Genomic DNA, 15,767 nt, shown 5'->3' on the forward strand with positions numbered 1-15,767 from the left:
TGTAATCCCTTTGTCTCAAATCATAAGTAGTTTTCATCATTTTGTTCAAATTGATAAATGTAATTAACTTTGCATGTACAAGAGAAATTATGTGTTATTTTAGAAAATTATCCTTCATTAATGTTATGAAAAAGATAAATTAAAGAATTGAAAAAAGAGCAATAAATAGTTAATATATTGTAAAACGACTTATTTAAGACAATTTTTTTTTCAAAATGACTTATCACTTAGGACGGAGGGAGCACTAATTTTTTGAACCCGTGCAACACCTTGTGAGGAAGTTTTCTAAAAAACATATATTTAAGTTAAATAACTACAAATTATTGTTGAACCTTATAAGGATGTGGTATGACAATGAAAAAAGTTAAAATGTTATATAAATAAGGGTTAAATATATTTTTGATCCCTTTAAATATATCAATTTCATTTTTAATTTCTCTAAAAATTGCTTTTAAACTTTAATCCCTCTAAATTTTCAGTTATCAATTTTAACCCCTTCTATTTTACAAAGTTCACGTCATATTTGGCTTAAATATGGAAATGGTCTCTGTAAATATTTGGCGTTTTGAATTTAGTCCTTATAAAAATATTTTTTTGATTTTAGTCCCTGCAAATATAGAATATTTGGTTTTGGTCCTTGGTATTTTGTTTTAATCCTTATAAAATCATTTCATATTGAAATTGGTCCCTATAATATTCATTTTAGTCCTCATTTTGAGGGACTAAAATCAAATATTCTACATATTACAAGGACCAAATCCAATATGAATTAATTTTACAAGGACTAAAACAAAATATCAAGGATCAAAACCAAATTTTTTATATTTGCAGGAACTAAAATCAAAAAAATATTTTTACAGGGACTAAAACCAAAATGTCAGATATTTGCAGGGACAATTTTCATATTTAAGCCTATTTTTTTTTTTATAACATGTCATTGTTATTAGGATTATATATATATTTTTTAAATCATAAAAATTGAATTAGAAGAACTTATCAAAGGTACAATTGGGTCTGTAAATTAACAGGAGCATCCTCTATACAATAATGGTCTGAAAATTGATCTCCCACACCCCAAAATTTCATAAATACAACTAATAATTGCAGTTCGCTACTTAACCGCAGTTAACTATCCTTGCTTCAACTACAGTTAACTGTCGTTGTATCAGCTGCAGTTGACTACAGCGGGGGAAGTTAACACTCTTCATATGCTTCTTCATGCCAAAACAAGCATATTTTGCATATTTTGACAGATTTCACATGGTATTTACTGTGATACTTCACGGTTTCTAGTTGCCAAAACAAGCATAAGAAAAAAAAAGCACTGCTACAAAAAAATAAGAAGAGTTCCTCTACAAGTAGAGATCTGATACCACTACCAGTTTTGATCTGATACCACTACCAGTTTTCCAGTATGTATAATATTCATCATTCATGGGATCACTAAAAATTTATCATGTATTAGTGCTACTCTTCCAGCTTTTCGTAAGTTCTACTCTAATTTAGTGATGAGTACAGTTTTTTCTGAAAGAAGAGTGCCAAGTTCTATGAAAGTTATTCTAGCAGTGTTATTCAACAACACTTTTTTAAATCCAGTGTTTGGAAAGAATACTAGCATTGTAACACTATATAAATCATATCAATAACATTTTAGATTAATGTACGATTATTTATTATGTCATTGAGATATTCAAAATGACATTCTTTTCAAAAAAAAGTGCACAAGGTATATATTATTTGGATTTTTCTATCATATTATCTGAAACCATATTATTTTCAGTGTATCACGATGATAAATATTTCTAGATTATTCTAAAATTTTGTAAGTGTGATGTGACCTATATATTGAAGGTGAGTAAAACACAAGAGGGGGTTGAATTGTGTTAGCTTTTTCTTCGTTTTCTCCTAAGCTGAAAACACTGATTAGAAGCAGATAGAGTTCTACTTCTGAAGTGATGTTCAGGACTAAGTTGCAGCGGATAAAACAGAGAGAGAAAGAAGAAAGACACAAAGCAATTATACAGGTTCCTTCCACAAACCGGAAGTCAGTCCTGTCCCCCTTGCACTTCCACGGAGAGTTCAAGAGACTCCAAACTACTCAAGCACAACAACAAGAGATTTCCTATGCTCCTGAACACAATCAAGAGACTTCCATTCAAACAGAATTACAAAGAATATTGTTTGAGGTTGAACACTTGATATACAATCAGTGGTGTTCACAATACAAATCAAATACAAACTTTTAAGACTCTAGAATTTCTAAGATATGAACTTTGATAAGAAATTCTAAGTGAACTTTTTTTGATGCAGAACAATTTCAGCAGAGTTTTGGCGCTTTTAAATTGTTGTTGAGTCTTGCCATTCTCTGAGTCTTCACTCCTTTATATAGAGGTGTGAAAGAGACGTTGTGAATTACCAACACATCAAAATAGAGTCGTTTGAAGCTTTGATCAATCACCAATGATCTTTTTCCTGATATGGTTATTGTCCTATGAAGGATCAATTTCAAATCCATTCCAAGTATGAAGGATCATTGTTGCAGGCGTAGCTATTATTCTTGTCCTGTAGCAGAGACACAAACTGAGTAGTGGAGATAGTGGTTGTACACTTCGTACAATTGTACTTTGTCAACGCTCTTCAAAAAGCAAGCATCCGATGCCTTCAACTTCATTTGAAATAGATGTTGCTTCACTCTCCTGGTCTTCTGCAATACTGGGTGTGATTAAATCCATTGAACAACCTTTTGAAGCTTTAAGTCTCATCTTCATATGAACTTCAGCTTCTGGTGATCTTCTGCTTCTGATGAGGTACTTCTATGACGTCATCACTTCATGAGCACTTGACTTCAGAAACACTTCTTTTCAGATGCTTCAAGCTTCCTTTTTGTTGATTTCATAGCTCTCAATTTGTTCTTTCAAAACCTAATAAAGATATCAAATTTTTTTGTTTATGATTTGTACACTTGAACAAATATTAGCATATTCAATTGACAATTTTTAATACCCTGTTATCATCAAAACATTCAAAGGGTAATATTAAACATATTTTGTTCCAACATATATGACGGTTGAACTTTCGATCAAACCGTTAATTTGTGATTAAGGTTTTTGTTATTTATATTAAACGGTGTAATAATATGCAAGTATTCAATGAGTATAGTTTGATCTCTTCTCATTATAAAATTTTCAAGCGTATAAAACTGTATTATGATTTTCATTTAATTTACATCATCCTATTTATATGTTTTTCTAATTGTAGTGATAGAAGAAGGGGTATGTTATCGGGTGCTTCCAAGGCATTGAGTAAGGAATTAAATATTTTATCCGATCATATTTATAAGAAACAATTGACATTTTAGATTTATTAAATAATTGATGTATTTGGGCTAGAATGTTTCTTGTAAATATATACCAGATACATCGATTATTTAATGAATATAAAAAGTCCAATGTTTCTTGTAAATAGGACTGGAGGGAGTCTGTCTCATTTTAAATGATATACTTTAAAATTATGCACGGTTCATATAACATACTTTGACTCTATTTTTCTATTAATATATAAAGACAAAATATAGCATATAAGATGTTGTATTCGTCTCGATAATATTTTTATAATATCAAATTTTCATAATTTTTCTAATAAATTATTATAAATATTTAAGATCAAATTTGTGCATTAACATACAGGAACACAATCAAGTGCGTTATATAATATGAGACGGATGGAATAATATTTATATTAAAAATTGTATAATTAATGCATTAAAAGTTTAAAAAAATGTTGGTTTGCAAGTGTGAGTTATATGTCCACATCGGATAAAATAGTAAAGGTTGAACACCTTATAAGTAAGAGGACCTTTAAACCCATTGCCTTAAGGTTTTGGGTAAGAGTGTGGTGTCTCTCTTGCTTGTGCGGTTGTTCTAGCCTCGATGTGGACGGTCCCCCAGGCTCCCCTCACTTACCCAACAGTGGTATCAGAGTTCCGGTTCGACGAAGGGTGCAACCGAGGCAGCCAGTCGTTGCGCAGAAAGCCGCAACGGCGGTATAAGCAGCAAGTGGCTCCTTATGTAGGAACGCCGATACAGCAAAGTAAGAGCTTCCCCTTGAAGGGGGAGCATGATGAATAGATGGACTCACACTTGATGGGGAGTGTTGGTTTGCAAGTGTGAGTTATATGTCCACATCGGATAAAATAGTAAAGGTTGAACACCTTATAAATAAAAGGACCCATAAACTCATTGCCTTAAGGTTTTGGATAAGAGTGTGGTGTCTCTCTTACTTGTGCGGTTATTCTAGCCTCGATGTGGACGGTCCCCCAGGCTCCCCTCACTTACCCAATAGTGGTATCAGATCACTTACCCAACATCAATTTTATATACAGATTGAGTTGATTTGTATGGGTTGAAAAATCAAATCCGCAGCCTGACCTGAGACCCATAAACTTATGGATTATATTTTTCAATTCAACTCAACTTATCTTGAATTAAATCAAAACATATGAATACGTGAGCAAGGGGAAATGACAATATAATTGTACTAATGGTCCAATCAGTAAACATTACAAAATGAAATATTTATAATTCTTAACTTTGAAAATCAACAACAATATTTATTTCATTACACAATACACACTTGCATCATTATCGTACACAAAACTTATTATTAATTAAGCAAACTAATAACTACTAAAGAGATAGAGACTCAACAATGGATATGACATATTCAATCTGGTGATCATTTAATTTACTTTCCATTTTGTAGCTTGGACTTTTTCTCTTTTGCTATCTCCGAGAGTAACCTAGCAAACCTACAAATATATCAATATTTTTTAGAGTTAGTTAGGACTAATACAAAATAAATATTATTATAAATTAAAAGTAATTACCTTTTGAGTTCTTCCTCAATGGTGCCCTTATCTGGAACAGTTTCATATATGCCAGTATCTAGATTCACTCTTGTAAATTTTTTCTTCAATAAATTCTCACCCACTTTTACTAGATTATTCAAATTATTTTTAGTAGATACATCAACAGAAGCTAATTCCCCTTGTAATGTATCGTCCTGTTTGAAGCAACCACATAAGTTTGTAAGTTGTAACAATTTAACTAACGAGTATTAATTTAAACAAATACTTATATAAGAATAGAAATGCTAGTGAGTGCCTCTAGCACCGATTAAGGAAGTAAATACAGTGGTTTTGCATTAAAACTTGCTTAATCAATTCACAAAAATCTAAAAAGTGTTGTTTTTAATTTAAAACTTGCATTTTTTATTATCTTAATCAATATTTTAAGACATTGGTTAACATGACTTATATAAGAAAAATAGAATCATGCAACAAACGTAGCAATGGATTCGTTTATCCGTTTTATGAATAGTTCCATTTTTTAATAGATATTATTTGGTCAAACAAAAATAAATCTAGATATGCTTTCATATTAAAAAATCATTCATCAAGCTAGGAAATTGCCGCACACTTATGCAATCATTATCAAGATTCAAATATTCCATCCATCCACTTGCAAGTAAGCTGAAAACAAAAATGACTTCAAATTTTACCAGAGTTTTTTGAGCAAAAATTTCACCATATATGTCATTTGAAATGGACACCTTTTAGAAAAACTTTTTACAAAAATTGGATACTTTTAGTCCTCCAAAATAGTCCCTATAAAATGTAAATATAGGGACCATAAATAATAAATAAAAATTTTATAAGGACTAATAACTTAAAAACTTGTTATTTTGTAGAGACTAAAAACATATTTAACTCTTAATAAAAAAAATATAAAAAGAAAATAGCATAAGAGGAGTATGATTACTTACTTGAATTCTGAGGTAGTTGTCTTGAGACTGAAGGGCAGTAAAAAGAACTGAGTTATGGTAATCAACCATATCAGTGCTAGCTTCATTGAAACAATCTATAATTGGTGTTGAACCAGAGTTGAATAACCATGTCAAAGCACCCCATTTAGCAACCATCTTAGCATTGTACTTTTGCTCACTCTTGTTTGATCCTGTCCCTATTGAGATCACTATAAAACGATCATACCCTATACCATTCCCACTTCTCCCAAGCCTTATCATATTTTTTGTCACCTCTCTTATTGCAACCATTGTCTACAAAATAATCATCAAAAATCACATTAATTCTTTGTTATATACTTCAATATAAAGTTGATTAATATTTGGACCGTTGAAATTACGCGTTCAGTAAATTGATTATAAACAATCTCGACCATTAATTTCATATCAAACAGTACAAATCTTTAACTGCGTGACATCTTGACCATTGATTTTAGATTGAACGGTCCAAAAATAAGTTCGTAAATTAAAGTAAATAATATTACTCTTTAGAATTATTTTTTAGATCTTATAATCTCTATTTTTAATGCGAAACTTAATTATTTTTTCTTCTTTCTAATATGCTTGGCCCTTGAGGCAGCCCTTACCGGATTGTTAGCGCACACGCCACCATCGATGAGATTGTATTCCTTGATGACTTTCCCATTTTCATCTTTTTTCGCGAAATAGTGAGCGGGCAAATAAGTTGGTGCAGCCGATGTAGCGATGCAAATATCTGCTAGTGGTACATCTAAAGTTGGCTCAGCATCAATCTGCATAAATATATATATGATCAAAGTTCAAGGTGATTGAAATATTCATAATTTAATTAAACGTACCATGCATGTCTATATAAAAACAATAATCAATACCTGATAGGAGGAAAAAATGGTAGGTTGAAGATTCTGAACATCAAAAGATGGAATAACAATGTTTGTCAAAGTTTGGCTCAAAAGTGTATCTTTTGTCATATTTCTTATCAGCTTATGAAGATACTCTCCATTGTACTTAGCTCCTGTCAATGCTTTTGTTATGTTTATCAGCGGTGCAAATATTCCACTGCATATGTTAAGTGATAATCCAATTAGTTCTTTTAATATAATGTTCAACACTTTATATTATATGCACATATATATATTGGAAGTAGTTACAAATTTGAATATATATATATATATATATATATATATATATATATATAGATGGACCTTTTTTGTGGAAAAATAGATGGCAAGTTTTGAAGGTAAAATGGGACAATTTCCTTAGCAGCAAATAAAGGACGGTTATCCTTTGGATTTGGAGCTGCTAACATGGTAGTAATAAGACCACCTGTACTTGTCCCAGCAATTACATCAAAATAATCTGCAATCCTTGCATCCTCACCGTCTATTTCCTGTAAAGTAATCAACATATATATATATACATGTAAATAATGTAAAACTATATCAAAATTAATTAAGATATTAATATTGATTAATAAAACCTGAAGTTGAGATTCAAGGTAAGCAAGAATAACACCAGGAATGATTCCTCTGACGCCTCCACCATCAATGCTAAGAACAGTAATGAAATTCACTGGCTTAATATCGAGGTAAGATATGGGGGTTGCCATTGATATATGTTGGAAAAAACAAATTACAAATAATCAAATAGGTCTTGCTGTGTGTGAGTATGGATGGAGAACTTGATGCTTTTAGGCTATGTCCATGTTTGTATTTATACCCCAAAATTCGAAGAGTTTCAACATTAATTACACGTTTCTATAGCCAACTTAAAGACTATATAATATTTATTTTTTTAACCATGATACAAAGTTTTTATTCTCGATTAACGATGACTAATCTCTATCGATGTGAGGCGAGTTCTATTCTTCCAATTTACCGGTTGCTTAGGGATTAAATCCCTTACGAATTCAATAGTGATGAAAGACTAACTACTTTAAAAATAAAAATTTTAATTACTATATTTTACCTAAAAGATATAAATAAAAGAATGGTCATGTTAATTAGTTAAAAAAGGACACTAGTTAAGAAAGTTAAAAGTAAAAAAAAAGAAATTTATTAAAAACAACGAATATTTTACTTAAAAAAATTGAATACAAAACTTTTTCGCACTTCTCAATACTATATTTCTATATTGCATATAATGTGTGAATTTATTAGCACTGGTTAGCATTTTTCATAAAAGAAGTACAAGAGAAATGAACACTTGCGATGGTAATGATGATATATACACAATGAGACAAGTGTTGGAAGATAAAATATTATAGAAATTGGAATTGTTGACCTTTTAAACTCACACCTTGTAGGAAACATCCTTAAAAAAGAATCCGTGGAAAACATGTTATCTTTTTTTTAGGAAGGAGTCACAGTAATATGAAGTTGTTTTTAGGTAAGTAAAATTTTATAAAAAATTGTTTCCACACTAATAGGATTCGAGTTTGATAAGATCCATCATAATGACAATTTATTAATCATTTGAGTTAAATCACTTGGTTATAAATGTATTATTATTAGATAGCTAGTATATCATATTCTTATTAAACTCTTTTAACATAAATATAATCTCTATATGCCATGATCGGCAATCGTATGCTAAACGTTTATGATAGAACCTATCATAAAACAAATAACAACGTTATTTAATGTAAATTGGGTATCCTTCGTGCCCGCAACTGCAGAGACTAATTCCTAAAAATTTTAATGTTGGTGCATGTTCAAGGTTTGATTTGAATCCAGTGCCTTAGTTAAACTAAAAGAAATTCATATCATATCATCTAAGCATTATTGGGTAAACAAATTAAAACGTTTATCATAGGAAGCAATTTTCTTAGTCATTGAATATGCATAATAGGACATATTTGCAGCAAGTTGTTGCTTAAACTGTTGGTTGTTGATCGTTGAATATGCATACGAGGAGCCATTGGCGCATTCTCATCCCTTTAAATAATATAATAATATGTCTTCAGACAGTTCAAAACATATTATAATATTTTGGTTCAATATCACCTCCTTCTAATGTTTATCTGAAACCTTTGTGAACGTTGGATTTGACAAAACTTCTAGAAAAATGCAAGACCAAGTGTATATTGATAAAATCCATTTAAAAAAATTATGTCTACATTAAAAAAAAAAAAAAAAAAACTTTCTGAATGAATATAAGTAAGCTTGCTTTTCAGTTTAGAGCTTAGAGGTGTAACATCCTCTTCCTAAGGATTATTTTGTCTAAGATCTATTTTAATTAAATTTAGAGAATAAAGAATTAAGATAAAATATAATATATGAGAGTCAAATAAGAATCTCCTCTTAATCGAACAAAAAATATCGGAAGAGGATAACTCTAATTTGGCATGCAACAATTTAGAAGATGTAGTAGGTTTGGAATGAGTTTAATTCTTCCTCGAACATTTCGAAAAAGAGGAAGGGATAGTAGACATGATCAAAACTATATCTTGGAGGTGGTTCCTCGCTAAAAAGTAAGGGGGGGAGGAGCTTGTATGTATTTTGAATGGTTTTTGAACTATCTCATTTGCCTTAATTCAAAATTAGGGTTTTTTTTTTTTTTGTTTTGGGTAGAATGTCCCTTGTACTTTTTCCGACTTATGGGTTATGTAGATTTTGTACTTTTCTCATCCTTTCATTAAATATTGATGTTAAAAGAAATGGTTTTATCAAGAATTAAGGGAGGAGGAAAGCTTTACGGAGAATGTAAAGTAGTTCAGAAATTGCACAAAGATCGGGGAGAGTTTTGATCCTCACAAAGATCAGGGAGAGTTTGGCTCAAGCTAAGATTATTGCCTTTGCATGACAACTATATATTGTCGCAGGGTTCTCCCCATGTGAAGCAACATTAACTACATTTTTTACTTTAGGCAACGAAACTTGTAGTCACTTACAAGAGTTAGTGTGACATTTGATCGTGACTTGTAACTTCTTCCTCTGAGTTTTGTATAAGTCTTCAAGTCGTCAATGTTGGAGTTGGTGATGTTACCTGAGCAGTTTGGGTTAGTCTTTATAAGTTGTCATCGAGACTCGAGCTCGAAGACACTATTCATTTTTTTTTTTTTAAAAAAGCTCATTTGTGCAAGTTTTATCATAGGCAATGGTGTATCCAGAATTCTGAAAAAGGGGTGCTGATTATTTAACTTCAATATTATTATTATTATTATTAGACATATACATGTTTGTCCCAACTTTTGTAATATGTCATTTTATGTCTTGTACTTTTTGAAATATGTCATTTTTGATCCACTTTCGCCATAGTATGTGGGACATCTTTTAAGTTACTTTCAGACTTACTTAAAATATTACTATCGAGGCTGCTTTGGAGTTTATTTAAATAGATTTTATTTTCCAGGCTGCTTGGAGTTTGTGTGGGTTGAAAAAACTCATTCCACAATATATAATGGATTATTATATAATTTTTCAATTGAACACAACATACATGTTGAATTAAATGAAATCTTTAGATTTCTTATTTACTTTGAAATTTCAAAATACAGATAGGTAGTAGAAAATGTTACACACATGAATTGTTAATTAAGCAAATTAATTAAGAGATAAAGCTTCAACAATGGATCGACATATTCAATCTTGTTGTGATCAATTACTTGCCATTTTGTGGGTTGGACTTTTTGCATTTTCTAATCTCTGAGAGTAAATTAGCAAACCTACAATGCAAACATATATACCATTAGTTTTAGACGATTTTGGAGCTTTTTTACCCTTAGTTGGGACTAATACAAAATAAATAAGTTATTATAAAATAAAAGTAATTACCTTTTGAGTTCTTCCTCAATGGTGCCTTTATATGGAACTATTTCATATATGCCAGTATCTAAATTCACTCGAGTAAATTTTTTCTTCAATAACTGCTCACCCACTTTTACTAGATTATTCAAATTCTCTTTAGTAGATATATCTACAGAAGCTAATTCCCCCTGTAATGTATCGTCCTATTTCAAAAAAATTAATTATATATATGAGAAATAGAATCACACAAGAAATGTACTATAGATAAAATTTGGTCAAATAAAATAAAATCTAGCTGGCTATCATATTAAAAAATTCATTTGTCAACTTAGGAACTGCCCGCACACTTGTGCAGGCATTATCCAAATTCCCTCCATCCATTTGTTTAAGAAGTAGATTTTAATAAGAACAGAATTTGATTAATATATTAATTATTTATTTAAAGAAGAAATCTTGGGTTCCAAGAAAGAGGGATCCAGACCACCAATGCTCAATAGACATTGATTCAAAATTTAAATTAAATTAAAAATAACTAAACATAAAAAAATGACATGATGACATCCAATAGAAAGAAGTATAATTTTGCTGATATTTGAATTCCGGTAAGTTTGACATAATCGCGGTGATTTTGTTAAAAACTACACTTCAGAGCTTCAACAAAATCACTAAATATTTCATTTTGATTTGGTATAATTCCAAACATGTGCTTAACTTACTTGAATTCTAAGGTAGTTGTCTTGAGATTGAAGGGCAGTAAAAAGGACAGCGTTATGATAATCAACCATATCATTGCTTGCCTCATTGAAACAATCTAGTATTGGAGTTGATCCATTGTTGAATAACCAAGTTAAAGCACCCCATTTAGCCACCATCTTAGCATTGTACTTGCGCTCACTTTTGTTTGATCCTGTCCCTAAGGATATAACAATAAAACGATCATACCCTATACCATTGTCCCCACTCCCATCTGGTTTCCTTATGATATGCTTTGTCACTTCTCTTATTGCAACCATACTCTGCAATAAATCATATGTGTCGTCAATCAAGAGTAAGATCACTAAAGTCCTCGTTTTAGATCTACCAGCAAAAAAATTATTTTTTACTATATTTTATAAGCAAAAATGTCTCCTATACAGACAAAAAAACACCATATATCAAAACTTGCTTTAAACCTGAGTTACTTTTGAAGATTATTAATGAATCGACCCTGGTCCTTACAAAATTAGTAATTAATTTGTAAACTAAACGATATAACTATATATAAAAAAGAAAAAGAAAAAAGATCTTCTCTTCTTTTTAACATGGGATTTGAGTTTTTTTCAATATGCTTGGTCCTTTGAGCCAGAACTTTACCGGATTGTTAGCAGCCACACCACCGTCGATGAGATTGTATTCTTTGATGACATTCCCATGTTCATCTTTTTTTTCGAAATAGTGAGCTGGTAAATAAGTTGGAGCAGCCGATGTAGCTATGCAAATATCTGAGAGTAGTACATCTAATGCTGGCTCAGCTTCAATCTACATAAAATATATACATATAATCAAATTAAAGATGACTGAAAAATTCATATAATTTAAACGTGCATGCATGACTGTGTTATGTTTTGTATGCAAAAACAAGAATCAACCATATTTAATTAACAAAAAAAAACTACCTGGTAGGAGGAAAAAATGGTAGGTTGAAGTTTTTGAACATCAAAAGATGGAATAACAACGTTCGTCAAAGTTTGGCTCAAAAGTGTATCCTGTGTCATATTTCTTATCAGCTTATGAAGATACTCCCCATTATACTTAGATCCTGTCAAAGCCTTTGTTGTGCTTATGAGGGGTGCAAATATTCCACTGCAGATAATATTAGTATTGTTAGTTTTTATGTCGCGGCCTCGTGGCGGGTGATTGAGGATGGAACCCTTATTGACTCCTTAAATCCCACACCCCAACCAGATTTTCATATATTTATACTTTATATTATAATTTATATGCATGCATTCATATTGTAATTATATAGATATACACCAAAAATTAAACATACAGACCTTTGCTGTGGAAAAATATTTGGCAAGTTTTGAAGGTAGAATGGTACAATTTCTTTAGCAGCAAATAAAGGACGGTTATTAGCCTTTCGATTGGGAGTTGCTAACATTGTAGTAATGAGACCACCTGTACTTGTCCCAGCAATTACATCAAAATAATCTGCAATCCTTGCATCCTCACCGTCTATCTCCTGTAAATTATTAATCAACATATATACATGTAAATAATGTAAAACTATATCAAGATTAATTAAGATATTAATGAAGAATATATTGATTAATAAAACCTGAAGTTGAGATTCAAGGTAAGCAAGAATAACACCAGGAATGATTCCTCTGACGCCTCCACCATCAATGCTAAGAACAGTAATGAAATTCACTGGCTTAACTGCTTCCATTGATGCTATCAAACAGGTGTGTGACTTTGTGAGTGGGGGGATGGAGAATTTGATGTTTTTAGGCTATGTATGTGTTTGTATATATATATCCAAAAATTCAAGAGTTTCAGCATTAATTAAATTTTTCCAAAATTTTATTAGGAGTTTAAAGGCTGGCTATCTACATTATAAAATAAAAATATTTTTAATTTGATTATATTTATATAGGGTGTGTTTGATTCACAAAACAATAAGTAACGGAGAGGAGTACAAGACATGACAAAACAGTATAGGACAAGACAAAGCTATACTCGATTAAGATAATATTTATTTATGTTGGAAATTATAAATGATATTTTGGTTTTTTTTTATTTTTATAGTTTGTAATAGACAAAAAAACTGGCCTATGTTTAATGATGGACAAAAATTTATGTTTTTCTCTGATCTCTTACTGCCTATTTTTTCCGATCTCATGAAAACATGTATTAAAAAAGTTGTCCAATTCAATCCCTTATTTTTTTTAGATCAAACACACCCTTAGACTTTATAAAAGGAAAATGCCAATATGTTGTTGATGTTTAGCAACTCAATAAAAAAAGTATTAATCTTAAAAATTATGCATTCAATTTTTTAAAAGTCAAAATGTTGTATTTTCAACATAAAACTTATATTTTTGGAATCCTTAAGATATAAGTTAACTAGGCCTTTTATAAAATAAGAAATTAATAATTGATTATTTATAACCCACTTGGGTTAGGTTGGTATAGTATTGGTTTTGAACCTTGGAGTAACATAAGTTAATTTTAAACTAGCGAATATATCCGTGTAAAGTATGGGATAATTATCTTTTTCTTATTCTTTACTTTTAATTACTATATCTGAAATTTCTTTAAAAAAAATTACTATACCTTAAATTTTGTTGGAAATTATTAAATTATAGAACGTTTGATGGTTTTTAAATAAAATGGGATTACCCGTTTCTTTTTTGTTGTGTTTACGAAGAATGATTGATTGATTGTTAATGTAAAATTATTATTTATTGACAGAGCATATCTTTTATTTGTTGAAATTTTTATGGTAATTTTGTTTTTGTTCTACGTAAAAATCAAGTTAGGACCCCACAAACAATATTGAGTAAGTTTACTTGTGAAGAAACAAATAAAATTATTGAATGGTTGTTTGGTCATATGCTTAGACATATATTGAGATATATATCTGATAATGAAAAAGATTATATAATAATTCTAAAATATAAATGAATACTCGTGGAGAAATATAATCCATAGATAATCATGTGTCTTGAGTAATTTTTTGATGTAAAATAATATATATTTTTAAATTTCTATTATTTTTTTTAGCGATAACTATAAAATTATTTTATCTTGAATGCATCACTATCTTTTTTTTAAGAGCCATCAATATGTATTTTTTTATATAAACATTTTATAATATATTATATTATATTGCTCTAAGTTATCAAAATTTATGGACCTATCACTGATCGTCCCACGGGTTTATCATATTCGTCTCTTATATATATATATATATATATATATATATATATATATATATATATATATCATGATCATCAAATTTATGTTAAACGTTTATAATAGGGCTTATAAAAAAATGAAAAACAAAGTGTTTACTATAACTAGACCTGGTCTTTGGTTAAATTGTTGGTTATTCATCGTTGAATATCCAAATGAGGAGATCATTGGTGCATTTAGATCCCTTTAATTTATACTAAAACCACTCAGGCCTGCAAACTCAGGCCGTATCACTAAACTATATCAAGATCGCTTCCAGCCTAAGCCAAACTCGAAAGAGCAAAGCAAAGAAACCAAACAAACATCAAGAATTCAACTGACCGGCTTCAGACCTAAGCAGAGAAATAGAGGATCTGTTAGGAATATTAATGTGATGTTGGAAAATAAATTGAAAAAATTATATTTTGATCTAATGTTGTGTGAATTGAAAAAATTAAGTGTGGGAGTCCCACATAAAATAGAACTCACACATTAGTAGTGTTTAAATTGCAGTATTTAATTTTAAATATTTTTTTGACAAGTTAATTTTAAATACTTGATAATGATAAAAATAATAGTAATTATTATTTTTATTTGAGAATATCACTTCCTATAAATTTAGCTGCTTATGGTGGTTGTGATAAGAATAAGAATTTAATTAAATTTTTTATATTTCATTCATTCAAATCCAATAGTTTGTTTCTTCCGCTTTTGTGGATTTGTTTCTTTTGATCCTATCCACAAGTGTTGTTAAACTGATTAATGGATAAACTTCATTTTAATCTTATCCATTAGATTAACTGTTGTCGCATTTTTTGCTAAAACAGTTGCAGAATCTCTATATAAATAGAGGACTCCACTCAGTTCAAAAAACACATCAAAGAGTTTCATTGAGTTGTCGGGAATGTTGGAACAAAATCTGTTTAACATTACCCTTTGAAGGTTTTGATGATAACAAGGTATTAAAAATTGTCAATTGGATATGCTAATATTTGTTCAAGTGTACAGGACCATAGACAAAATTTGAAATCATTATTAGGTTCTTGAAGAACAAAAGATAGCAAATGAATCAACAAAAAGGAAGCTTAAGGCGTCTGAAGAGAAATGTTCCTGAAGTGATGACGTCATCAGAAGCAAGTTCATCAGAAGCAAGATCACTAGAAGTTGTAGTTCATCAGGAGATGCAAGACTTAAAGCTTCAAAGGTTGTTCAGTGGATTTAATCTCGTCTAAGCATTGC

The 15,767-nt window shown here is 30.2% G+C and overlaps 1 protein-coding gene across 3 annotated transcripts; it reads right to left on the bottom strand.

Moving 5' to 3' along the window:
* Positions 1–4,552: 4,552 nt before the first annotated feature.
* LOC11409904 (patatin-like protein 1) lies at positions 4,553–13,121 on the bottom strand. Of its 3 annotated transcripts, XM_039834891.1 has the most exons (8): positions 12,972–13,121; positions 7,322–7,383; positions 7,047–7,231; positions 6,714–6,900; positions 6,450–6,614; positions 5,824–6,117; positions 4,886–5,061; positions 4,553–4,807 (listed from the first exon to the last, which is right to left on the bottom strand). In XM_039834891.1, the coding sequence occupies exons 1-8, from the start codon at positions 13,018–13,020 to the stop codon at positions 4,744–4,746; spliced, it is 1,182 nt and encodes a 393-aa protein (XP_039690825.1). In that variant the 5' UTR covers positions 13,021–13,121; the 3' UTR covers positions 4,553–4,743. The 3 variants fall into 3 exon arrangements, with proteins under 3 accessions (XP_039690825.1, XP_003611771.1, XP_003611772.1); XM_003611723.4 differs by lacking the exon at positions 12,972–13,121 and having other exon boundaries at positions 7,322–7,539; XM_003611724.4 differs by lacking the exons at positions 4,553–4,807; positions 4,886–5,061; positions 5,824–6,117; ... (2 more) ...; positions 7,047–7,231; positions 7,322–7,383 and adding exons at positions 10,283–10,507; positions 10,617–10,792; positions 11,306–11,605; ... (1 more) ...; positions 12,245–12,431; positions 12,626–12,813 and having other exon boundaries at positions 12,910–13,080.
* Positions 13,122–15,767: the final 2,646 nt, after the last annotated feature.

The sequence above is a fragment of the Medicago truncatula genome, chromosome 5 (assembly GCF_003473485.1).
Source record: "Medicago truncatula cultivar Jemalong A17 chromosome 5, MtrunA17r5.0-ANR, whole genome shotgun sequence".
Taxonomy (NCBI): domain Eukaryota; kingdom Viridiplantae; phylum Streptophyta; class Magnoliopsida; order Fabales; family Fabaceae; genus Medicago; species Medicago truncatula.

Bases quoted from the DNA above. Each gene is read 5' to 3' on its own strand.
- LOC11409904 (XM_003611723.4), bottom strand. From the start codon at position 7,450: ATGGCAACCCCCATATCTTACCTCGATATTAAGCCAGTGAATTTCATT. The intron at 7,232-7,321 runs GTTTTATTAATC...ATTACTTTACAG, and splicing joins ACCTTGAATCTCAACTTCAG to GAAATAGACGGTGAGGATGC. The intron at 6,901-7,046 runs GTCCATCTATAT...TAACATATGCAG, and splicing joins TCTATTTTTCCACAAAAAAG to TGGAATATTTGCACCGCTGA.